A 27,582-nucleotide genomic window follows, 5' to 3' on the forward strand; every position below is an offset into this window, starting at 1 on the left:
TCCTGCTAGTGGGTATGGATTAATCTGGGGTCACCGTTAGAGGGGAAATATGACATTTGGGAGTTATCCCTTAGAGATTTATGGTTGCCTAAGGATGAACAGGGGAGAGCTGGTGAAGGGAAGGAAGGACCCCCCCCCCAAAAAAAGTTGAGGTCACCAAGAAGGAAACCCAGAGAAAAGCTGAAGGCAGAATTATGGTTCCTAAAGCAAAGTTTCTGAGAGCTTTCTGGGGTGAGAACCTAAATTTTCGCTGATAAAGGATCAATATAGTATATTACAGTATATTAAGACCGAACTTCTTGTTATCAGGAAAAGGATAAGAACTGTGAATAAAAAGAGGAAATTGGCAACAGGGGGAGTGACCTGATCTTCTCAGTGAAGCCATAGCCTTACCAACATATCAGAAGGCAGCTGGGATATCCTGTGAAGGTGTTTTTAATACTATGCAATAAAGAATGATTTTGCCTGTTTAAAAATAAGAGTTATATTGTTGTTTTGTTTCTTAAGAAGAGAGTTTTTAAAATGGCTCCAAACCATGCCCAAGGCCCAAACGGGTTATTACGAAATAATGTTTTATGTTTGAAGAGTTCTCGCTCATGGTTATAGTGGTGGCAGCAGTTGCATATATGTTTCACATTTACAATTGCATCAGCCCCCTAAGTTGGATAGGCTATCCTTCAAAGTTTTAAAAAAATCCTCTTAATTTTGTTTTATTTTCACATTTTACTAACAGACAAATCATCACTCCACTAAATCTGTCCTTAAAACTAGGTTTCATTTTCCCCACTTCTACTGTCATTTTTATTCATAGACTGAATAGAAACGAAATCTTTCCTGTTTTTTCAACTCCCAGTTGACATCTTAGATTTTAGTGAATAATGCCAAGCTATGAAAATATTCTTTCTCTGCCTGCAGAGGAAACCACTGCTGTAAGAAGTTGGCTTACCAACTGAAGGAACTCTGGTTCAAGGTGCTTGGCTAATGATTTCCACCAGTTCAGGGGAGTGATTTTGTTTAAAACATCATCCATAAGCATGTACTCTTTTATAGTTCCCTTCCAGTCTTGAAATTTATTGTGGCTGGCAAAACTGAGGACTCGTTTTGAGATGCTCATGTCATGGAAACATAATCTTCAGAAGTTAGACATCTACCTTTCTATCTGGGCTTGAGAATGTTTGCAAAAAAATGAGGTGGAGTGAGTGTTTGATCTGTTTGTTTTATTGCTTGCAACAGTTTGAGGCGGTTCCCACAACCAGTGGGAACAGCTGAAATGGGATTTGTGGGGAGAGTGGGCTTAGCCCACTCTCCCTGCAGACGAGCAGTCAGTCTGCTCTGGGCGGCCGAAACGGCCACCCACATGACTGCTGGCTCCATTACGGAGCCGGCGAGGGCTAGGGGGATCAGAAGTTCCAGCATGCCCTGCGTGAGCGCTCAGGGCATGTTGGAGGGAACCCCAAGCCAGGAGGCTGCTTTTTAGCCTCCCAGTCGGGGTCTACTCATGAGTTCCGACGGTGTGGAGCCATGCCACAGCAACACACAATCATAGAGCCTGGGTTAGTAGAGTGCTCGCTCCACTAACCTGGGCTTAGGGAGGGTAGTTTAAGCGGGTGATCTGCTTGAGAGCAACCGGGCTCGCCTGCGAGCCCGGTGGTTCTCACAGTCACCAGAAAGTGAGCTAGGCTCCCTTAGCCTGCTTTTTGGCGATTGTGAGAATCGCCTCTGTATCTTTCTTCAGTGTCTCTTGAAAAGGCCTTTCCAGATTGCAACAGCATCAACAGTGCAGCAACAATCATGTCCAAGCCTATAGGTACAGACTTCAGTATACTGAGCATATCTTCTACATTGCTCTTCAATCCAGTTTTGAATACTTTGGATACTTTGGATATTTTGGATAATCTACTTCCAACTGGGATGGAATGGTTTTCTTTACGATTTTTATGAAAATAGGCCAGTTCTTAATAAATTGTTCCAAAAAAATAAAAATAAATCAGCCACAGAATTCCACCCAACATGCTGAGGGAAAATTAGTTTGGATCCTCCTGCTCTCTTCAGTGATGCTTAAACAAAATTATTGTTAAGGAAATATTTTATAACTTCAGCATTGTCTTGTATTCCTGGAGTAGTTAAGTAGTCGTTGACTAAAAGATGAATTAAATGGGCACAAGCCATAAGTTTTTAAGCTTCCTTCTATCTACTTCCCTAAATGCCTGCCTGAAAGTGGTAATGGGCTGGATGAGGGATAACAAACTGAGACTGAATCCAGATAAGAAGGAGGTACTCATTGTGTGGGGTCAAAACTCGGGAGATAAATTTGATCTCCTTGTTCTGGGTGGGAGTCACACTTCACCGGAAGGAACAGGTATGCAGTCTGGGGTGCTTTGACCATTTCTTGAGATAAACAACCTCAGAACAGTGGTACATATGCTGGTAACCTCCAGACTGTATTACTGCAATGCACTCTGTGTGGGGCTGCCTGTGTATGTAGTCTGGAAACTACAGCTGGTTCAGAATGTGGCAGCCAGGTTGGTCTCTGGGTCATCTTGGAGGGACCATATTACTCCCATATTGAAATATCTACACTGGCTGCTGATAAGTTTCCGGGCAAAATACAAGGTGCTGGTTATAACCTATAAAGCCCTAAATGGCTTGGGCCTTGGGTATTTAAGAGAACGTCTTCTTCGTTGTGAACCCCACTGCCCACTGAGATCATCAGAAGAGGTCCATCTGTAGTTGCCACCAGCTCGCCTGGTGGCTAATCGGGGGTGGGCCTTCTCTGCTGCTGCCCCAAAGCTTTGGAACGTGCTCCCTGCTCAAATAAGAGCCACCCCATCTCTGACAACTTTTAAAAAGTCTTTAAAGATGCACCTATTCACCCAGACCTTTAATTAAATATTGTTTTAACAGTTTTAGCATCGTTTTAAAATGTGTTAGAATTTGAGTTGTAATGTTTTAACTTTTACAGTATCATTAATTTTGTTATAACTAGTGTTTTAACTTTTTGTTTGTTTGCTTATTGTAAACCGCCCAGAGACATGAGTTTTGGGCGGTATAAAAATATGTTAAATAAATAATAAACATTTTGTCTAAATATTTTCTCATCTTTGCCACATTTGCAACATTGTGCGTGACAAAATACACACATGACACTTTAATTTTTCACCCACAGTTCATTACAGCTTTTACTGCCTCTCTTAAATATTCTGCAGTATGCGCATTTCCTGATGTGTCTATTGGGCCTATACATGAATGCAAAATTTGCATCAGATTGGATCTGATATCATGACAATCATCATTTCAGAGTCCTCTGGACTCTTAAGAATGTCAGACTCAGGATCGGGATCAGCTTTTTTCAGTGAAAATTCCTATAGGGGTAAAGCAAAAATAATTGCAAGGGGGGGAATGCATAAAAGGGAGCTCTGAAAGTCATCCCACAAGCAGCTGAGGATGATCGTACACTGTACATTTAATTACAAGTTAATCCGGCCATCCTTTGATTTTTTAAATTAATTTTTAAAAGTAACCCAGAAATCATACTCTCAGAGCAGTGGAAGAAAGTTATGAAACATCCAAGAATATCAGGGGAAGTGATGAATCTCAGGAAATTCATCACTGGAATTTCAGGAAACCTGGAAATCTGCCGTTTTCACTTTTCAATTGCAAGTAAAACATCCATTCAATTGCAAGTAAAACATCCGGGTAAATACTTTAAAAAAATTAAGAAATAAATGTGCGGGCAGGCTGACAGGAAGGTAGGAAGAGGGATGCCAGACTGTGGCAATTGCCCCCAACCAAAAAAACAAACACACACACACCTGTACACACAGACTCCTGCCACCATCAATGATGCCACCATCATTTGGAGCTTGAAATGCTTGGAATATAGCCAAACAGGGTTGGGGTTCGACTGCCTTCTATGCTCTCCAAAGTGGTCAGTATAAGGGCCATGTCTGACCTTCCTGATCTGACTTTGCACATCCCTAGTATCTATGGTTTCTGAAAGAAATGCAACCCCATCCTCTTTGTCACACAAACACTTAGTACAGACTCATTGTGTACATTACTCCATCCATCAAGTTTTTAAAGTAGCAAGTCTCCTCAGTATTTATTGCACACTGCCCAAGTTCCTTCTCATACAGTGTATCCAGCAACCTTCCACCAGTGTCTGTTCTAGACTAATATTTAAGATTTTTTAAAGGCAGAAAAACATAAAATTCAGACATTTCCTAGTAAAGGCAATGGAATGCTTTTATTAAGTGTACAAATGTCCTCATTTCCATAATGCCCATTAAATCATTTTATTTATTCTATGTAAACAGCTTTGAAAAGTTCTGCTGAAAAGTGGTATTTAAATATTCATAGTAGTAAAGGGGGAGTGTGGCTTGTGAGCCCACCTATCTATATCTGAGACCACTTTGGGAACTTCTGTTGAAAAGCAGTATATAAATATTTGTCGTCTTATCGTCACCAAGAATTGGGAAATATAAAAGAGAAAGAGGCATACCAGAACAAAATTACTTCAGAAAATATCAGGGGGCGAGAAGAAAGCAAGCAAGCAAGCTACTTTTAAAAAAATAGTATAGCTGGATAATGGACATACGGAAAGAACACCCCAAGGATCTCCTATAGTTACACTTGAATACAGTCAGGACAAGACAAAAAACTTTGCTCTGCAGCAGGTTAGAGTGACATTAACTGATCAAAAGCACAAAACAGTATTGATACAAATTAAGTGTCTCCTTTGAAAACCAAAAGTAATGAGCACAATGGGAAAGGTATGTCAAGAGGAGTAAATGCTATAGCATTTCTGTTGCTTTGCCAAGAGACTAATGGAAAAAAGCAGGCAGCCTCATATTGAGTCAATCAGGATGAACTTTAGATTAAACTAGCTGTTAGATTGCAGGCGCATTGTGGCTATTTATGTTCAAAAGTACATATCCAACAAAATGTGAAAAACATTTAAAACACCAGATCAAGGACAATTTTGGCATCTTCAATTGGACTGGAAAAATCCACTATGTTTTCAGCTCTCCAAATTTTATCTGATTATTAAAAATATAGGCATTATCTGTAAACCCTGAGAAACACACTATTCATGGGAGAAATCCACTGAATCAGCATGCAATTCCTAGCTTTAGGATCTCAAGCTAGAAATTAAGGACCATTCCACATACTAAGGTTGTTCTCACGAGAAGCCTAACTCAGGCTAAGGTAGCCCAGCCTGTGTTAGGCTGCTTGTGTGGAATGCTGGGATGACTGGGATGCTGGGATGATCCTGGCGCCCCGGCCCAACCTAACTCTGCTTTGCCCCAGCCGTTAGACAAGGTTAAGAGTGCAAGTGTCAAGATTCATGGAATTTTGGACACCCCAACATATATTTTTATTTTTATTTTTTATTTATTGTGAAATTTATATACCACCTTTCATTAAAACAATCCCAAGGCAGTTACTGTGAATGGCCAAAATATGGAGTTTGTCACCTTCCACACAAAGGAAACATGACAGTCCTGCATGGATCTGATGATCTCCAAAATTATAGTTACAGTGGTAAATGTTGACACCAGGGGTGTGTGAACTGGTTTGAATTTGAACCAGTTTGAGACTAACCGGCCTGATTCAAGCTTGAACTGGACTGGCCCTCCAAAATGGGGGGCTGGTCTGATTTCTAGCCGAATCAGGCTAAGTTTGGATTGAACTGATTCCACATCATTCGGCAGGTTTTAGTACTTGCAAAGGGGAATCCAGGAAGGATTCCCCTTTACAAGCACTGGGGGAATCTTTATCTGATTCTGTTTGAACGTCAACCGATCTGACCTGACCAGTTCCATGCACACCCCTAGTTTACACTGGCTGATGTCCAGACTAAGTTACTCAATATTATTACCCAAGAGTTACTCTAAAGGACTACTAAATCCCAATAGAACTTTCTTTAGTAAGTTTAGTCAGGGTGTCAGTCAGTTTCCTTAGGTGGTTATCCAAATTCATAAAGTCATCTCTGTATTTTTGAGTATTCACCAGAATGCATAGAAGATTACAAATGTTCCTTTATTATTGTGACTCGGCAGTTCATTTGATCTCCATTGTTTGAATAGCTCCTTGCACATAAAACTAATACCATAAAATTTTGTATATTCCTTTTTCCTATCATAGAGACTGAACTTTGGCAAATCCATATCCAAATGGGTGAGTCATAAATTTCTAAACTAGAGTATGTAGGGGGGAGGCAGGGGGGTGATAATGAAAATTCTAAGAACAGGCTTTTAGCAAACAGTTATGTTTTGAAACGTTTGATTGCTAAAAGGTGAGAGAGGTTTGGATATGCTTGTTCTAACTGTTTTCAAACAGCCCTTACAAGTAGTGATCCCTTTTCTCTAACACCAAACAGCCCAGAGTGAAACTTTTCTCGTCAAGCATGATCCATAGAGATAGGAATGTGTATGAGATAGGAGTACACATGCTTTATTTTTTATGAAAGTTTATGTCCAGTGGTGCACCCAGGTCATTTGGGAGCCCAGACCTAAAGGGTTTCAGAGCCCCCTGTCGCGATGGAGGGGGAGGGTTTTTTTTAATGATAAAGTACTTTTGCACACTGTGCTTTTAAAGAACTACTGCTTTGCGGTGGCAGCACTAGCTTTGGGGTGGGGAGAGTTCCCCTTAAAGGAGATGTTTACTCGGGGGGAGGGTGGAATGGAGCGTGGCAGCTGCAGGGAGGGTGAGGAGGGGAGAGCTCATCCTGTTTCCCTCCATCAACTTTCTGTTCCTCCTGTTACCCACGTGTGTGCAAAGGCTCGTCTGCCTCATTTGGGAGGAAGGAGGGGCCGAGTAAGGGACTCTTTCGCCACCTTCTCTCCGTCTCGCCTGCAGTCAGTGATAGTGCTTTCAGTTCATCCACAGCGCACCTGTTGCCAGCGTGCCCTGTCCCAAGCGACCCCTGCCCCAGCCAGAGCCATTCACATAGTTTGGGAGGCGGAAGAGCTCTCGCCGCCATCCCCGCTCCACCACAGCTCTGCGGCAGCTTTAAAAGTAAGAAGAAGAAAAAACACAAGCCCCGCTCTTAGTTGGCCATGCCCCCAGCTCCCTCTCGGAGTCCCCGTCCCGATTTCAGCCAGTGCAATGTTGGCAACCCTACAATCAGTAGCCTAGTGGTTGAATTCTGACTGGGAATGGGTCAAAGTACATGATTCCAGCACTTTGCCAGAGTTCTGAGGCCAACAGTGTGTGTGTGTGTGTGTGTGTGTGTGTGTGTGTGTGTGTGTGTGTGTGTTTGTAAGTAACTCCTGCAGCTTTGATGCAAGGGAATACATCTGCAAGAAAACTTGAGGGACTAGGGAACATACCGAGAGAGGCTGCAACAGACTTCTTGGTTTTTTCAAGTACAAAATACTTTTCGGAGAAGTGGGCCACAGTGACAGGCGTACTGCCTATCTCCCCACCAGCAAAATTTTCCTTCCCAGCAAGGAGAATGGCACCAGTGAGGAGACATGGTGCATCTGCTACTAGTTTCTGTTTATTCAAATATCAATTTTTAGCCTGCTTTCCAGTAGGCTTATGAGATCACCCGGCATTCTGTACATGTGCCCGTGTGTGTGTGTGTGTGTGTCCGTCCACATACTGCCCCCATCAACTTTGCAATGCCTGGACCAATATGAACCAAATCAGGTACAGTTGTAGGGACACATAGGGACACCTCAATGGTGTAAATTGTGACGATGTCATCCAACCCAATTCAAGATGGCAGACACAAACTTTTGAGGCACAAGTGCACTAACCTGTGGACAGTGTAACCTATTTGAACCAAATTTGCTACAGCTGTATGGACACATAAGTATGCTCCAATGAGTAGTTTGTGATGATGTCATCATGTTTGTGATGATGTCATCCAACTCTGATCCAAGATGATAGATGTGTGAACGTTTGAGGCATGAGCCGGCTACTTTGTGGACTATCTAACCGATTTGAACCAAATTTGGTACAGTTGTAGTGAGTGACACACAGGGAAACCTCAATGGTGTAGTTTGTAATGATGTCATCCACCCTGATCCAAGATGGTGGACGCATGAACATTTGAGGTGCAAGAGATCTAACTTGTGGACCTCAATTTGAACCAAATTTGATCCAGTTGTGGAGACAGTGAAATGGAAGTAGGCTGATTAGTTCTTACTAGAACAACTTGTTTAATTTAAAAAAGCAAGAAGACCACCAGCACCCTTGAGAAGTTCTTCTGCTCCTCAAACTTACACAGCAGTTTCCCCCCATTTCAGTTGCTGATTAAAATAGTGATGGGAACCACATTTGAACATAGTCCTCTTTTGAACTAACTGCAGTTTTGAGATAGTCTTCAGAAGCAGCCCCATGCATAATGAGTTATAGTAATCTAATCTAGAGTTTAGCAGGGCATGTATAATAATGTCCAAGCCATAGTAGCAGGCTAGCCTGGCCAGGAAGCCTTTGTAGGGGTCAAATTGTAGGGGTCAAATTGTAAGGGTCAAACTTTGTAGGGGTCAAACTAGCTCTCTCTGACATATTGGTGTAAAGAGGCTTCGTGGCTGTAATAGTTGGACTCCCTACTCAGACTGAATCCCCACATAAAATCCCTCAGCTAGCCATTTCAAGTACTTTGCAAGGCGAGTTTCAGTCCTTAATAGTCAGTCAGAAATGGTGTTTGGTGCTTCATACAAAAAACAAATTACTTGCCTTAAAAGCAGGTGTATTCCATCCCCAAGCAAGTCTTAATATACAGAATGCAATTCAGGCTATGTTGCAAATTCAGCCTAGAAACATATTTTTAAAATACATTTATTTTAATGCTGAAACAGAAACTAATTTATAAGAATGAAATGTCCTTGTCTTCTGTGTGGACAAACCAATTTGGAAGTGTTCAAAAATAATCAGAATTTTCACCTGCCTAAGTCCATGAGGAGATTCTCACGTTCGGGCAAAAGCAGTCTAACCCCGTCTTTTTTATCATGTGTTGCCACACTTCAGGTCCGCGCCATGGCAACACATGAGGAGACCCCTGCCGAGAGGCTAAACAAGACTCCCAGCCCTGGGGGTCTCTCCAGGGTGCCCCCCACACCCATGCCCCCAGGATGCCCCCAATCCCAGCAGCCCCTGCTGGCTCCATGACAGAGCCGGCAGTCGTGTGGGTGGCCGATCCGGCCGCCCAGGGCTGCTTTCCTGTTCATCTACAGGGATAGTGGGTTAAGCCTGCTCTCCCCACAAACCCCTTCCCGGCGAGTCTCGCTGATCATGAGACTCACCTCTATATCTTGTAAGGAGTATGTAGCTCTTGGCATTATCCTAATGACTTAGTGTGCTTGTAAATTGCTATTCTAGAGTAAAGTCGTTCAGCACTTTTGATACATTATTTGGCTCTTGGATATACAACTTTCCATTATTTTGTTCTTAAATAATCTGTTGAGTTGCACAAAATGATCACTGTGCCAGTTTACATTTGGTCGTTTCTAGTATGCTGTATTATATTGCAAGAATGATTACACAAGGGATGTAGCATTCAAGAATATGAATAATTCTGGTAATTTTTGTTTAGATTTGCATAAATTGTGAAAATTACTTCCGCCCTTGTGATCATGATTTCTACCTGCTTAACCTACCTCACAGCGTTGTTGTGAGGATAAAAATAAGCATGTACACCACTCTGAGCTCCTTGGAGGAAGAGCAGGATATAAATGTAAAAATAAATAAATGCACCCTACTTTAACATGAATACATGTTCATATCCAAAATTGTAGCGGGCATAGAAAGTAGGATCCTACAGCTTAAAGGAAGACTGAGACCATTAAAAAGCATATCTAAGGCAGGATAAATTATTTATTTATTTGATTTGATTTGATTTGTATACTGCCCTTCCAAAATGGCTCAGGGCGGTTTACAATTAAAACAAACAACTAAAACAGTAAAAAGCTAAAACAAATTAAAAACAATATATAACAATTAACAATTTAAAAGCATTTTAAAACAACAATTAAACAATTACAGTGACTAAAATCCCGAAATTGGGTTTTTAATTTTAAAATAAACCAGATATTAAAACCCCCCAAATTTAGGAAGCTGAGAAAGCTTGGGTGAAAAGATGGGTTTTCAGGTGTTTTTTGAAAATTGCCAGAGATGGGGATGATCATATCTCAGCAAGGAGCGCATTCCACAATCTTGGGGCAGCAACCGAGAAGGCCCGTCTCTGTGTAGCCACCAAATGAGTTGGCAGTAACTGGAGACGGACCTCTTCAGATGACCTCAATGGACGGTGGGGCTCATAATGAAGCAGATGCTCTCTTAGATACCCAGGGCCTAAGCCGCTTAGGGCTTTGTAAGTTATAACTAGCACTTTGTATTTTGTCCGGGAACCTATTGGCAGCCAGTGTAACTCCATCAGTAAAGGAGTAATATGGTCTGTCCAAGATGACCCAGAGACCAACCTGGCTGCCATATTCTGAACCAACTGAAGTTTCCAGACTTCGTACCAAGCAAGCCCCACATAGAGCACATTACAAAAGTCAAGTCTGGAGGCCACCAACAGATGTACCACTGTTTTTAGGTCATTGATCTCGAGAAATGGGCGCAGCTGACGTATCTGCCAAAGCTGATAGAAAGCACCCCTGGCCACCGCCTCAACCTGAGAAACCAGGGAGGGGTGTTAATCCAGAAGTACTCCCAGACTGCAAAACTGTTCCTTTTGGGGAAGTGTGACCCCATCTAGAACAGGTGGATTAAAACCGTCTCTAGAGTTCTAACCCCTCACAATAAGTACCTCCTTCTTATCTGGATTCAGCTTCAATTTATTCTCCCTCATCCAGCCCATTACTGCTTCCAGGCAGGCATTTAGGGAGGATATGCCAGCTCCTGAAGAAGTTGACATGCAGAAGTAGATCTGGGTATCATCAGCGTACTGGTAACACCCAGCTCCAAATCCCCTGATGATCTCTCCCAGCGGTTTCATGTAGATGTTAAAAAACATTGGAGAAAGTATGGAGCCTTGAGGGACACCGTACTTAAGCTCAGGTTTGGAAGAGCAACAGTCTCTAATTGACACCATCTGTAATCTATCCGAGAGGTAGGAGTGGAACCACTGTAAAACTGTGACCGCCTGGAGCTGAGAGACCACCACCCTCTCAATTACCTTGCCCAGCCATGGGAGGTTGGAAACAGGCTTATAACAGGCCTATCAACTCTGAGGGATCTAATGCAGGCTCTTTAGAAGAGGTCTAATGATTGCCTTCTTAAGACAAGGAGGCATCCTGCCCTCCCTCAGAGAAGCATTTATGATATCCACCAGGCTGTTTACAACAACCTCCCTGCTAGATCAAGCAAGCCATGTTGGACAAGCGTCAAGAGAACACGTGGTAGGCCTCACCGCTCCAAGCAGCTTGTCCACATCCTCAGGAGTCACCACTTGAAACCGATCCAGTCGAATCACATAAGAGGAGTCGTTGGGCACCTCCAGCTCAGACATCAAATTAATTGTGGAGTCTCCATCTAGGTCGGCCCGAATCTGACAGATTTTATCTGCGAAAAACTCTTTAAACACATCACAGCGGGTAACTGATGACTCCAAATTCTGGTTCAAGGGAAGGGGGGCAGATACTAATCCCCTCACAACCCTGAACAGTTCTGCTGGACGTGAATTTGCAGGGGCAATACAGGCAGAAAAGAACTGCCTCTTTGCCGCACGTATTGCCTGAGCATAGATCTTTAAATGTGCTCTATGTTGCAATCTGTCTGATTCGAGTCGAGTCTTCCTCCACTTGCGCTCCAGTCGCCTACCTTGCCGCTTCAGCCCCCGCAGATCTTTAGTATACCAAGGGGTCGAATTTGAAGCAGGTCGGAGGGGACGCTTGGGAGCAGTCATGTCTACTGCCCTGGTGAGCAAGTTGTTCCAATTCTCAACCAGGGCATCAACAGGATCACCAGCAAAGCCAACATTAAATCCCTCCAAGGCTTCTTAGAATCTTACTGGATCCAATAACCTCTTTGGGGGGACCATTACAATGGGCCCCTCACCCCTGCGGAGGTGGGAAGTGGTCGTAAGTCCAACCTTAACCAGATGGTGGTCCGTTCATGACAATGGGGAAATCACAGGAGTCCCCACCCACGGAACACCATCCTGATCAGAATAAAATACCAAATCAGGCGTGTGACCTGCAATATGTGTCGGTCCAGAGACCACTTGGGATAGGCCCATAGTTGTCATGGCCGCTATGAACACCCGAGCTACCCCGGACAGATTGGTCCTGAAATGAACATTGAAGTCCCCCAGCACCAAGGATCTGAGAGTCTCCAACGTGAGTTCCGCGACCAAGTCCGTGAGCTCAGTAAGGGATTCTGCTGGGCAGCGGGGCGATTGGTACACCAACAGAAGTCCCAATCTATCCCTGGTCTCCAAGCTCAAGTACACACATTCAATATGGTCCGATACCCTGACAGGGACCCTGGTAAGGGAGATGTTATCCTTATAGACCACAGCCACCCCACCTCTCCGCTCACATCCCCTCACCTGCTCCTCTACAGAATATCCTGGAGGGAGAGGCTGGGACCAAACTGGACCACTAGCCTCCACCAACCAAGTCTCGGTAATACATAGCAGGTCGACCCCTTCATCCATGATCAAATCATGGATGAGTTCAGATTTATTTTGGACCGACCTGGCATTACAGAGGAGCAGGGGAAAGCTATGTGGGTTGTTGGCAGTGCTCCTCGAGGTCAAAGAGCTGGCAGGACAGATGGAAGGGGAGACAGCTATTAAATTTCTGACTACCCTTCCCCTGGAATGGCCCACTGACCTGCCAACATTACTTCTTCTATTCCCCCACCACCACTGGGATAGCTGCCCCATGGTCAACGAAGGTGCCCCCTGTCCCCCCATCTCCAGACAAACCCAAACACATAACAGCAACTTCAACCCAAGTCTAAAACAGCTTAAAACTAATTAATCAGAAGCCCTCTAGCCCTCGCCCTCCCCCGAAGTGGCTCCCCCAAAGGGGCACCCCCCTTTGGTGTCACCCCTTCAGTGGCAACCTTGCCGGTGGCGGGCCTGCCGCCACAAGGAGCCTTCCTATAAAGCCCAAAACTGAGCAGGTGACCCAAAGAGCAGCTGAGTCACTCAGGGGCTGGTCCAAGTCCTGCCCACACTTCCCACAGATGTTGACCTGAGGCTGCAGCCCCACAGGGGAAGCAAAAGCAGGCAGGCAACAGCAGAAGGAACTGCTGCTTATCTAGAATGGAAATCAAAGACTATAGTTTTTCCTTACATTCAGTCGTCTCCCCCCCGCCCCGCCAACATACAATGGTGTTCATTTCAAAACGTAGTTCATTTTGACAATCCAACAGCACCCTATAAAAACAAGGGCTAATTAAAAGCTTCAACAATTTTATAATTCATCAGCTATTTCCCATTTTGTGGAGAGGAGGGGTGATAGATGAGGAATAACTAGCTTCTGAGCAACTGTTCTTCCATGCTAGTCAATTAAGGATTTTACATGTCCTGTCACTTGGGAAGCCTTTTATAGTACCATTATGCAAATCAATAGTATGCCCTCAACCTTGGCAATGTGTTCAGTTTCTGAGTCTTGGGCCTATACAGAGTCCAGGAGCTGGCAACAGAAGGAATTAGTAAGACAAGGAAACCAATCCAGCTAATATCAGCTGTAACGAAGGTGTGAAAGCAAATAGACTTGAGTAAGGTGTTACTAACTTTTTATATTGGTTTATATCACCATTTCAAAGTTAGGGTGTGTTTTGTTGTGGGCAAAGACTTCTATGCCTCTATTCCTTCATTTCATTTCAGGGAGAAATCTCAACCCAGTAGAGTCTCCGGCACATGTTCCCTCTTCATTCTTCCCTGTGTAGAGAAAGTAACAATGAACTGGGCTATAAAACATTTATTTTTGAATGAGGGTTATCTGTGACTGTTCAGTGTCTGGTATAACAGACACTGTAAAACAACTTGAATCAGAAAACAACTTGTGAGGTCCGCCATTGATGGTCCCATGCACATATTTCCCTGTGGGTAAGGGATACATGCCTAGGGCTCTTACTGAGATGACTAACATTCATTTGGAACACTGCAGGGGAAAGAGATGGTTTGGAGAAGAGATTTGGTGGCCAGGGAAAGGATTGAGGCAGCTTTCCACCTCTATTACAGATTGTACCCTCCCAAGCCTGTTCTTCACTAGGAAACATAGCCATTGGTATTTTGTGTGATGCAATACTGGTCCATCCTATCGTCACAACCTGTTGCATAAGACATGACCCTAAGCATATAATACACTGCTTCAAGATTGTCCCAGAATCCAAAAGGCATGATGCAAGACTGCAATGGTAGGATCACATAGGCTGATTTTTTCTTTTCATGTGACTATTAAAGGATCTTTTAGTGGTCCTTTGTCCATACAACTATCTTCTCCAAGCTGCTCTATGATTTCTTGCTTTCTGGGCATCATATAAAACACAGACTAAAGGATATATGAAGCTGCATTATATATTAGATGAATGATCCAGCTACTCCAGTATTTTATTTCCTGACCAGCAGTGACACTCTGGTTGTTATATTTCCCAGTCTTGTTTCCTGCGAGTTCATGAATTCAGCCTGTGAGTTATACATGTTTGCATGTGCTCTGCCATTGAGCTATACCCCTCTCATAACTTTTATCAATTAACCTGAAGTGAACACACACTTTTATGGGCCCACCCATTTTACTTATAAGGACTATTGCGCCCCCGCTACTCTTCCGTCTCCTCTAATTTTGACATATGAGCATATATAGAGTAGTATTTTTGCATCTACATCACAATCATTATTGGGTAGGGGTGGGAGAGAGCACGTAGAAACTGAAAACTCATAAGAGCTTTGTCTGGGTAGCGTCAATCTCTGCATCAGCTCCAACATATGCAGATTGATAATGGGCCCAGATGTTCTCCCAATGTAGCTGATGTACTTGGACTAGAATACATTTGTGATAACAGTTTCCATCATCCACTGTAATAAGCATAAATATGAAAATATGAGCAGCATGTGAGACTGAGCAGTAACCTGTCGCATACTTGTGGCTTTAAGTAACAGATCATTTATCAATAATAGCAACAAACTGGTGGAGCTGGATGAAATGAGAGTGTTCAAAGCAGATGTTTGCTAACAATCCTCCTAAAAGCCTATCACTTATTCTACTAAGTTGTTTTCTACTGCAAGATTCATCTCTTGGCTACCATCCAAGGAGTTTGGATCTAGTTCTGCAAAAGGCAAGAGCAGCCCCTTTCCCCTCCCTCTGTATGTGCAGACACTGACAGTCCCATTCCTAAGGAGCTCCACTTGTGCATCGAAGCATCAGCTCAGCTATGTGTATTTCAGATTTTGCTAGTCAGTGCAGAGGATCTTAGGTTCTGTAATTCTGTATGAGAGAGTTTCTAAAAGGTATAAATATGTCATTAGGGATGTTACATATTTTCAAAGGAGACTTCACACATTTTTAGGAATATACTTAAGATATCTTAGGCATCCAACCAATGCTAAGTGAGAATATGGCAAACAGATTTGCAAATGTGTCTATCGTGCAGGTACACTTGTCAATCATGCAGCATGATTGGTTGCAGCTCTTCCTTGAGTGTGTACTTGGTGGCAAACAGAGGTTTGCCTCTTCATGATGTGTGGAAGGTCCCTTCAGGAAGCAGCCCTATTTGCAACGAAAGGGGTGTGATTGGACCATGTCAGTTTGAATCTTTGCTAATATATTCTAACTGGGTGCCTAGTTTAGGAAGAAGGAGCAGTTTCCTCACAACTACCATTTACTAAAATAGCCAAAGCATTAAATAGAACACGAATGAAAAAGATCCAAACCAATATAATGATCAATGTGGCATTTGAGAAGCTGAAAAGCAGTGTTCTTATCGGCTCCAGCTGAACTGTAAACCATGAGCCTGCAAGCACTTGATCAAACAGTGCTGGCTGCTGCGTGCTTTCTACTAGTGCAACTTCCCTGGGAGGGTTGCTTTTTCTGAACCGACACAGCAAAGTCTCAGAGATCTGAGACAGATGCCCTCCTTAGCAGCTCTGAAGTACTAGCACTTGCCGGATACAATGCCTTATCAAAGGGCTAGGGGTCCTTCACTTCAGCACTCTGAGAGGAAACACTGAACTCCAAAAGCATCAAGATGCATGAAATGAGGGGCTTCACTTAACCCTTGCCTCCACTCTGTGGCCAGTGACTTTCTCCAGTTTATCCCAGTACACTGGCAATTTGTGTGTGTGAGTGTGAGAGACAAAATACTGGTAAAATCCTCTTAACTTTCCTTCAGATTGCACAGTGGTTTGACTTTGACAGCTGACTGGAATGATTTGCTTGCTCGAAGAATGTTGACTTTGGAGTGGGAGTCCGAGGGACTGCAAACAGTGGGTATTGTTGTGATTATATTTGCGTCTCTGAAGCTGCTCCATTTGCTCGGACTGATTGATTTTTCAGAAGGTAAAGTGGTCACTCTGGTTTCTGCTGTTTGTAGATAAAAAGTATCTGGTCTTCCAAAAGAGGGTGTGTAAGTACACTAGATTTGGGGGGTGTAAAAGCTGTGAATACCACTTTGCCAAGCAACTTACCGTTTATTAACCTGTGGGCTATAAATCTTGCTTTTATTTCGTCAGTGCAGTTTTACAATATTACATTTTGCAGTGTGCCAGTAGTTGCAGAGTATAAGACTAACCCTTTTAGTTGCAAAACTGAAAGCAGCACACACATGCATCCAATAACCTTTCTCGGCAAGTAGAAAAGTTTATAACTGGAAAGATCTCTCTGCATATAGATCATTGCTTTATAAAGTAGGCACTTTTCAAATTCCATATTATGGTTAACATTCAAGGGCTTCTTTCATGCACATCTAAAAGCATTCTGCATGCATTCTGCTTTATCACTTCAGCACAGAAGAAGCATAAGTGTAGGAATTAATCTGTATATATTGATCACTTACACTCCTTCAGGTACTGCTCATAATATGACTTTTTGTTGTGGGAAATGATATATTTGCTTATATATGTCTATATTGGCTTACACTGTGCCTAGTTTATTTCTATGTAAAGAGGCAACTTGAAACCTCCTATTGGGTTCAATTGGAGACGGAGTGCTGTTTATCACTCTGTTAAACTTTGAGTAACCCTAATGTCATATGCTCTCATCACTTGGTATTTAAACCATCTCCTAACAAAGTGTACACATTACTCTGTGTTGCAAGAAACAAACAATTCAGCCACTTGCTCTGTATTAAAAATACCCTGAATCCAGTGAAATACCCTGAATCCAGTGAATCCATCAATTGGGCAAAGGGAGAACTTTTATTTCCACTAAACCTCTTTCCCTGGCAAACTCAATTCATTTCATTAGAAGTTGCACAGACACAAATTATGTCACCAGTGTTTCAAGTTATAATTCTATCTCCTCCCCGCCCCCTCTGTTTTGCATAGTGGAATTTTTTTTTAACTAATGGTAATTTGCATAATCACCTAAAAATGAATTGACGATCTTTCACTTCTTTAAAACTTGTTAAATAATTCAGCCTTTAAACTGTTAAGTAGTGTGAATTTCTAAGTGGCAGAAAGGTGAAAACTGTTTCACAAAAACCCATTGATCCTGCTTAACTGTCTGACAATGTAGCAGCAGCTGAAAAATATTCATCTTATTGTTCATATGAATAGTCCATTTTCTGTTCATAATATTAATATACTGGAATTATACCCAAGATCACAGATTACAAAAGATATAATATGTCCATAAAATTCAATCAATGGGAAGGGGAAACCCTTTAAAGAAAACTTTATATTAACTATAAGAAATAACATACTATACTTGATAGTATAAAAGCCAAAATTGTAATGCTGGTCCTTAAACTTATTTTGGAATAGTATAATGAAAATAGGAGTACTCTAGTTACATTATGGAAGCTGTGGCTCATATACCATATAATTTGTATCGATGACTGACCAGCCGTCTTGCCTCACCCTTGTGCAAAAGATGGGAATCCAGTGAGTGTGAGGAAAGTGTTGTGCAGAAAAGGGGCATAGAGAAGAAGGGGTTTGACCAGCCCGGCATACTCTTCTTCCCCTCTGACCCTTCACAACCAATAGCATGGAAATTGGGCACAGAGCGACAGCGAACTATACTATTAGATATATGTACATTGAAGGCATTTGATGATGATTTTATGTTGTTTACTGTTAGATTTATATACCGCCTTTCATAAAATTATCCTAAGGTATATTATAATATACTAAAGTTAATACAATAAAAATTCATAAAACAACATTAAAATATTTAAACCATAAAAACATAACACCAAAAACAGCCATAAAGATGAAACAGAGCAGCCAAATGATGATGGCTTGTTTTATACTGTTTGATGATAATGGCTTGTTTTATATCCTTTTTTATCCTTTTAGTGATTTTCCTGGTCTTGTAAATATTAAGTTTGAGTATGTGTTTTCAGAGGAGATGTACATCAGACTGAATCAGGTTGTTGAAACTCAAGCCACAAAACTGCTCTCTGGAGGTAGCATGGCTGTTTGGTGTGCTAATGAATGCTTAGTAGTATTTTCTTTTCCTTTTTGAAGTTGAAAGGTAAGCTAATGGCTCCTACTAAGTCAGTCTTTTGACTTCAGCTACTGAATGAATTAGCTCTTGTGTTCTTCAGAATATAATTGAAAGGAAGTGAGTTAAACCAACATTTTGTTGGGAAATTATCCAGTTATCCATATGTGTGTTTAGTGAACAAGAAATATGGAGTACTAGGTGACAGCTGGACCAAGCATTGTGGGAGTGAATGGGTTAAGGACAGAGAATTAAAGGGGGAAATTGTGGAGATGGGACTGCCAATGGAAAGGGAAGAAAGATATTTGGAGCACCAACTTTCTGTGAGTAATAGTTGGTATATATTAACAATATGATGGGCAATTATGTCATTTTTGTGAATTCTAGATAGCATCTTAGCAAATTATCTAAATGGTTTGCATTCCTAATAAGTCTGTTAAATGAACAAAGCCACCATGTACTCCAACAACTGATAACTATTTTATAAAGACACACATGTACATATGCACATTTTGTACACACAAACACATCACTCTGCTCAGCTCTATCTAATCCCTCTCACTCATTCTTGCATCTGCTGTGTTGAGTTTAAGAAACAAAAATCATGTGCCATTTCCACTGTTTTCAGTGAAGTTTATTAAGCAAAAGTTATATCATTTATTTTTCTTAGAATTTTCTCACATTTTCTATAGTGCAAATGCCAACTTTGATGCAATGAACAGTTCGCTGAAAACATCCAAAACCCTAACATGAACTACAGATTCAGCAGCCAGGTTAATCTCTGGATCATCTCAGAGAAACCAGATTACTCCGATACTAAAAGAGCTACACTGGCTCCCAATAAGTTTCTGGGCAAAATACAAGGTGCTGGTTATAACCTATAAAGCTGCAAACAGCTTAGGCCCTGGGTATTTAAGAGACCATGTTCTTCACCATGAGCCCCACCATCCACTGAGATCATCTAGAGAGGTTTGTCTGTGGTTGCCACTGGCTGGTCTGCCCTGATTCTCAGGAATGTGTTCCTGCTGAAATAAGAGTCTTTGACAACTTTTAAAAAATCTCTAAAGACTTGTTTGTTCACCCAAGTGTTTTAACTGTACTGTGGTTTTAATTTGTTTTAAGTGGTTTAAACTGTTTTATGTTGTTGTAGACTACCCAGAGTTGGTATGGTCTACAAATTTGAATAATAACATAATAATTAGCACTGTAGCTACCAGCCAAATAACCAATGATAGTAAAATGAGTTCCAGCTTTTGCCAACAGCTATTATTATGATACTGTGCTGAAATCAAAGGACAGACACAATAAAAAGTTATACTGGATATAAGGTAAAACAAAGATATTAGATGAATGATATAGCTATTACAACTAAGAAGATACAAGACTGAGTGTATTACATAAAACTCTACAATAGATACCTCCTTAAAAAAGGGAGGCGGGGAGAGAGCAAAGTGCAAAATGGAGGGGGGTGTGTGTGTGTGTGTATGTGAGAGAGAAGAGAGAGAGAGAGAGAGAGATTTAGAAAATTACCAAAATGCCTCAAAACGCTAAGCATTTATGTCATCTTGCTAATGTTCATATTCCAAAGAGGTAGAACAAAGAGTTCACAGTGAAACTATGCCCTAGAAACCCAAAACATAATCTTTCTGCTATTGTTCCTTCCTTAGTTTATTGCTGATGGCATACACACTTGTCCAGTTCTTCCTGTGCTGCTTCTCTAGGTCTCTAAAACTGCATGCAGCATTTATATTCCATAATGCCAACAACTGAATGGTGTGGGAAGAGAAAAGATAACGAAGTTATTTAATATTTCTAACATTTCATACAAAGATGATGAATATTTATATACTGCATTTCACATTGTTCATAAAGTTCACAAGAAGTTCCCAAAGCAGTTTACGTGGATATAAATAAATAAAATGGTTCCCTGTCCCCAAAGACCTCACATTCTAAAAAAGAAATATTAGACACCAGCAACAGCCCCTGGAGGGATGCTGCACTGGGGATGCATAGGGCCATTTATTCTTCCCCTGCTAAATAAAGAGAATCACCACTTTTAAAAGGTAACTCTTTGCTTAGTTAGCAGGGGAAATCTATCTAACATAAAGCTTTATTGTAAGTGGCAGCAAGGAGAACAATCTCAGTCTTAATCCAGTTGAGGTTATTACAAGAGAGACATATGGAGACCTATCTCACGATTGGTTTAGTTGATAGATCAGGCCTAGTTTTCATTAAGGTGATTTCATGACCCCAGATGTGGGACCCCGTGCCAACATGGCAGGCAGTTCAGGGAATGAGACAGAGTGGGCAGACTCTATGACCAGACGTCAGGTGACCCTGCACCTCCAGAATCTTCCCCATCATAGGAACGAGCCAGCACCCCTGCCACGCCCCAAGGACATGGCCCTGCCTTCATCCTCTAACTTCTACACTTACAACCTACTACACTTGATCTTAGCCAAAAGGCCAAAAAGCAATCAAGGACGTACTAATCCAAGTAGAGATCCCCCAGTGCTGCTGAAGCCAGTAGAAAACCGGGCAAGGTGCTTCTAAACAACAGAGTGAGATTGATCCACTCTACCTGGGCAGCAGTAATAAAAACTGGCAGTCTGCTCCAACATATATCTTCCGTTGCTGTATCCAGCTCTCCTGTGATCCTTCTTGGAGCTATCTGTAGTCCATACCCCCTTTCCCCTCAGAACTGTGTCCCTCCTGGATCCCTGCTTGGTGAAGACCCAACTTGGCCTGGAATAGAATAGGTTGTAAACCTATGTCTGGGTTGTGCCAATCATAGGAGCCCAAGTGACTGAAAGCTTTAGATAAAAAGATTTGCCACATTGAAAACCACATCTTGGTGAGAAAGCTAGAAGCCTGATATATTGTTTTCTATGTGGAGGGAATTAATTCGATTGAAAGATAAACCCCTACCTGCAGTCTAAAGTGTTATGGCCCTGAAACAAGTTTACCACCTCACTAAAAACTAAGCCCTTGCTAACTAAAGCTTTTAGTTGATTACGTGGTAGGGACCTGTTTTAATCCGTGGAACTGAAAGTGAAGGGTATACTTTTCTTTTCTTTCTTTTTTTTTTTTTTTTTTTGAAGCTCTTATGGCTCTGGTGTAACACTGAAATAGAACAGAGAAAGCAACATATGGAAGATGGCCAGTTCTACTAATGAGTGATAACTAACTACATAATATAAAAAGCTAGTAGAATCAATATAATAAAACCATGTTTCCATCAATTGCTCCAAATGGCACTTCTGTTACGGATTTATGTTGGAAACTTGTAAGTAGCAGTGATTAAGAATGTTTAATGTATGTAGTATATCTGATTGCATAAAAGTTCAGGCATGTTGATAATCCCCTTCGTTAACAAGCAGGACGATAGATATCATGGTGGGAGAGCAAGCTACTAGAAGTTCAATAATAATATCTCAACTGATGTCTGTCATTATTGCATGTTAGTACTGATGAAGTGTCTTTGTCAAGAAGCTGAATTCATGAGGAGAAAATGTATAATTGCATTTATATTGTGGAATTTGACTCAAAGGTTATAATCCTTGTGGGTTTGAAAAGCACAAGTGTTCAATGATTCTTTGAAAAGTAATGCTTGTTAATCAAAAGAGTGCGGGAAGACTGTTTCAGGCTAGCTTGCATTAGTTCTTTTTGTCTTCTTCTTTGTAAGGGACCAGACTAAGTTGGTGATATACTTTTCCCCGAATAATTTCTCAATAACAGGATATATTTTGCTATAAACTGTAGTGCGAGAACAGGGGATAAAAATATCGTTTTATATTCTGTAATCATATATTTAAGCAAGAATGGAGTTGTTTGTAGCAAGGGTGCTGAAACTATGGTCTAGTTCACACAAACTGTGGAGGAGATGGTAAAACTTCCTGGACTGTACCAGTTCAGACTGTTTGTGTGCATGTGTTCAAGGGATAATGTAGCCGAATCCTTTTATAAAAATGCAGAAAAATAGATTTTTAGTTTTGTTTGTGCAGGGAATGTTTTTCAGTGGAGAGCTTTCAACCATGTGAACTATCAGTCACAACATGAAGACAGAGAACAGTTTTATCATCTCATCTGTTTGTGTGAACTAGCTCTGTGCCATGGTCACCTTTCTGAAGCTAAGCCAACGGACTTTCCATTAGACTAAAGACTTCCGTGTTATAAGCTCCAACTGCCTTCTGGGGCACACAGACATGGAAACCTACTGAGTGATAACTAAGCCCTTCATAGACAGAGCTGCAGCTTTGCAGGGGCAATTATCATGATTAATAGTGGCTGAAAAATATGTCCCCCAAAAGGTGCATCTGCATCATAGGAACATAGGAAGCTGCCATATACTGAGTCAGACCATTGGTCCATCTAGCTCAGTATTGTCTTCACAGACAGGCAGCGGCTTCTCCAAGGTTGCAGGCAGGAATCTCTCTCAGCCCTATCTTGGAGCTGCAAGCAGGGAGGAAACCTGGAACCTAGATGCTCTTCCCAGAGCGGCTCCATCCCAAGGGGGATTCCTTACAGTGCTCACACATGCAGTCTCCCATTCATATGCAACCAGGGCAGACTCTGCTTAGCTTAGGGGACAAGTCGTGCAGGCTACCACAAGACCAGCTCTCCTTTCATAAAAAGAGGTGTGCAGGGCTGGGGAGGCAGGCCTTTGACACACTACATAGGAACATAGGAAGCTGCCATATACTGAATCATACCATTGGTCTATCTAGCTCAGTATTGTCTTCACAGACTGGCAGCAGCTTCTCCTAGGTTGCAGGCAGGAATCTCTCTCAGCCCTATCTTGGAGAAGCCAGGGAGGGAACTTGGAGCCTTCTGCTCTTCCCAGAGCAGCTCCATCCCCTGAGGGGAATATCTTGCAGTGCTCACACATCAAGTCTCCCATTCATTTGCAACCAGGGCAGACCCTGCTTAGTTAAGGGGCCAAGTCATGCTTGCTACCATGCTTGCTCAGTTCAGACTGGCAGTATTCTCTATTTTTTTCCATCTGTGTGCAGAATGAATTTTGTTCTGAGCGGCAGTATCAAGACAATATTTGCACTGGTGCATTCAGAATGGGGCCTTCCTGATTCAACCTGGGTGGGATCTAAAATTAACTGAGCAGACATCAAAAAACTTGTGAGCGTGTGCATGTGCACACACCTTAGAGCGAACACTGAAGGATGTAGCCTATACTTTGAGGGGCTGTCATCTTGAGACAAGATGGTGAATCAGCAAAATAAAAAAACCTCTAGGTCCCTCTTCCATGTACAATTCAATTTATTCATCATTACGTTATTAGAGGAGGCCACATAGAAACATTCATGACACCACGCTGATCACATAAGCCTTCCCTTCATAAAGTAGACTAAAAATGCATCTGCCAGCTCAAACAAGTAAAATTATTGTAATGTTCCCTAATCATCATATTACCCTAACCAAGGTGCTCAGGATTTAAAAGAGCCCTTGTCTGAGAGAATATCCAATTCCACCCATGTGCAAAAGGGAAATTGGGAAGTCAGGAAACTAAGAAAACCTTCACTAAGTTCATTTGTACTCCTTCCTTCTCCCTTCTTTAATTTAAGGCGCCATACACTACAAACCTATTCCCTTTTAGTCTTCCCCTGCAGAATTAGTATGGGGATTCTGAAGGGAAATGTCTTTCCCTTTGTGTATAAAGACCTTTGTGTATAGATAGAGCCTTATATCCTGATAGTCCCACACAAGCACTAATTTGGGGGAGTGAGACCAGTGGTGAGAGGAGAACATTGAGACTTCCTAGGAGGGGAGGGCAAAGATGAGGGAGGGCAAAGGATATTGGGGATCTGTCCCACCATAACCTAGGATACGAGGGGTCACCCCACCAAAGCAGTCCATCCAGACCCAACATACATCTTGCTCCACTGGCATCTTGCTGCCAGCAGCCTTGCCCTTTCACGAGAGGACCAGTATTCTGAGGAGACCGATGCGGCTATGCGGGTGCTGGTCAACCCACGAATTGCGAGCTTACAAGTTGAGCCAGCCCACCCACCCCACCCACCCCAGGGGCCCCTGCTTGTGTGGGGCCCCCAACTCTCCATGGTAAAACAAAAAATAGAATAGATTCTCCACAGCCTCCCCACCCCATTCCCTGAGAAGACTTGCACGCAAGCAAAGGAGATCTAGAGGCTCCATGTGCCATACAGCCTTGCTGTATCCACGGAAGGGGGAGACACTGGGGCAGACCTTTAAACCCACTCAGAATTCAAGGGCCTGGTCCAGGGTTGCACCATATGCAGATCTGCCAGTGCGGGGAATCACAGAAGAGGGGAGCCCCCATTTTCAAGTGACCCTGGGACACCCAGGTCACTGTTTGGGGGCACCGGCAAGGGTGCACATGTCCACATGGGCAGAGGGGCTGGCGGGGGGCATGCTCAGACAACTGTTCTGCAGCAGTTGCCAAGACAAGGAAAGCAGCCCCCTTCCCACAAGGCACCCCTTCTCCACACAGTAACTGGACTCAGTATAGAGCTCTCATGGCCTGTCACTCCCATGAGGGAGTGATCCAGGGGGAAGGGGATGTTTTGCCATCAGGCATCATGACTGAATCTGCTCAATAGTTCTTTCCCCTCTCCTCTGATGGTTCTCATGAGTTGTAAGGGGGTGTCCACATGACCTTTCACTCTCATGATTGAGCAGTGCACCTGGGTTGGGTGACTATCTTCACAGCAGTCGTGCACTTATCTGAGACTGGAGCACTACCGACCCTGGTGACTGGCTTTGCTCATTAGTAAGCCTAGGGAGCACAAACCCTCAAAGAGGAAGGGGCTGGGCCTCCCTTCACCAACCTTTCAGTGAGAAAAATAGAATTGGGCTGCTCCAGAATCCCTGCTTGTGGCTGCCCTTTACACCCAGCCAGGAGCAACCCCCCAAAGCATTTACGCTGACAGGGGAGACACCAGGTTCTGGAATGGACCTTTAAACCCATTCAAAATTCTCAGGTCTGGAATGGCCTGGCATTGTGCCATGTGCAGATCTGCCAGTGCTGGGATTTGCAGGAGAGGGGAGACCCAGTTTCCAGCTGCCCCAGGACAGCAGGGTCATCCTTCAGGGCAGGGCTCTCCTTAGGACATGGCAAGCAGGGTGACTGCCCTGTGCCCTTTAACCCCCATTAGAATTAACTGGGAGGGGGCCCTGCACTGGCTGATTTGCCCTGGGCCCCACACCCCACCAGGGCTCTCTAAGGACAGCCCTGCTTCAGGGGTTCAGTAAGGGTGCACATGGGCTGGCAGGGGTCCATGCAGCAGCAGTTGCCAGGACTGGGACAGCATTCACTGAAATACCAGTCCCCACGGCTTTCCTCCATAGAGCATCCTGGCTCGATCTCGAGCACTCATTGGCCTTGCACTATCGTGAGAGAGTGATCCATGGGATAATGGGTGGCAAGCACTCAAATACCACCTAGTAAATTCTAAGTTAGTGCTCACAGACAAAAAGTGTTGCAAAATGCAACAAGAGCATGTCAGAGCACCTTCCCCACTCCTCACAGATGGTTCTTCTTATGAGTAAGCTCAGAGCCCAATAATCCCCAAGGGGAAGGGGCTGGGGCCCCCTTCCCCAACCTTTCTATGAAAAAAGAGAGAGCGCTTGGCTGCTCCAGGATCCCAGCTTGGGGCTGCCTTTTAAACCCAACCATGGGACACACACCCCACATGCCAAATATTCCCCTCCTGGTGCTGTGATGGGGTGGCCTGCTTATGTTGCCACTTGGAGTGTCTGTGCTTGCTGACAGCTTATTGAGAGCCAGCGTGGTATAGTGGTTAGAGTGCTGGACTAGGACCGGGGAGACCCGAGTTCGAATCCCCATTCAGCCATGAAACGAGCTGGGTGACTCTGGGCCAGTCACTTCTCTCTCAGCCTAACCTACTTCACAGAGTTGTTGTGAAAGAGAAACTCAAGTATGTAGTACACCGCTCTGGGCTCCTTGGAGGAAGAGTGGGATATAAATGTAAAAAATAAATTAAAAATACAGCACTGTCATTTACTTCTCAGGGAGCAAAGCACTTCGTGCCCACCCTGTCTCCTATGCCCTCACTCAAGGGACAGAGTGCAAAGAGGGAATGCCCCTGGAGAGGATGACAAGCCTGCAATGTGATGTGGCAGTATCCCTGTTGCCTGGCAACTCCATAGCTGTATAGCTGACAGGAGGGGCGGGGCTGGTTCTCCAAGAGGTGGCCAGCGAGAAGCACTACTGGCATAGAGCAGCCATGTCCCTGAGCAGGTCTACGCTGCCACTTCTATGATTCTGGTTTGAAAACCGGTGCACATTGGATGTTACACTTTTGCAGCCAAACCAGAGGTGAACCATTGTGCGAACTGAAGGTTCAAATTGGAGTTTGCAGAGGCAAACTGGAGGCTCTTGCCATTAAACTACACTTTCACACGTATGGACATACAAACCTCTGTCATGTTTAACCCTAGTTTGGCATTCTGTATGAACCGGGCCAGAGTCTCAGTTTACAAACTCTGAGTAGTGATGTACACGGACCGGTCCGGAGACCATTCTAAAGGCCTCTGGACCGGTCCGATCTTCAGAAAGCCTTTTGCATGTGCGCATGTCTCTGCGTCACGCACGCATGTCACAGAGACGTGACGCGCGTGTGTGACGTGCGCACACGCAAAAGGCTTTCTGAAGCCTTTTGCTGCTGATAGGGGGAAGGGGCCTCAGGGAGGTATCCTCCCACCCCCCAAAAAGTGTGCCGGTGGGAGAAAAGTGGCAGGAGGGGTAAGTACACCCCCCCTTAATGGAACCCCCACCCCAGTGCCGGACTGCCGCTCTGCGGTTCTGTGCACATCCCTAACTCTGAGAAGTGCCCTAATGATTTATAATTGAGATGCACCATGTAATCCCAGATCTTCTAGCTATTTGTTTATCCCTAGGGCTAAAGTGTCAATTAACTGAAAGATAAAGGTCATTGTCACTTCCAATTGCACAGTAACAATATATATCAATATTTATTGAATCATGCTTTAC

At 43.2% G+C, this 27,582-nt stretch overlaps 1 protein-coding gene across 21 annotated transcripts in view; it reads left to right on the plus strand.

Annotated features, from left to right (window-relative positions):
- KCNIP4 (potassium voltage-gated channel interacting protein 4) overlaps positions 1-27,582 on the plus strand; it is a 598,831-nt gene that overhangs the window by 424,642 nt on the left and 146,607 nt on the right. The window contains exon 3 of one of the 21 annotated variants that reach the window (XM_053252524.1): positions 6,148-6,180. The exons of 18 other annotated variants lie outside the window; for them this stretch is intronic. In XM_053252524.1, coding sequence (XP_053108499.1) covers positions 6,148-6,180 — 33 coding nt within the window. Of the gene's footprint in view, positions 1-6,147; positions 6,181-16,115; positions 16,277-16,302; positions 16,470-27,582 lie in introns of those variants that run through there. 2 more of the 21 variants (XM_053252534.1, XM_053252520.1) reach the window with 2 other exon arrangements.

Source organism: Hemicordylus capensis, chromosome 5 (assembly GCF_027244095.1).
Source record: "Hemicordylus capensis ecotype Gifberg chromosome 5, rHemCap1.1.pri, whole genome shotgun sequence".
Taxonomy (NCBI): domain Eukaryota; kingdom Metazoa; phylum Chordata; class Lepidosauria; order Squamata; family Cordylidae; genus Hemicordylus; species Hemicordylus capensis.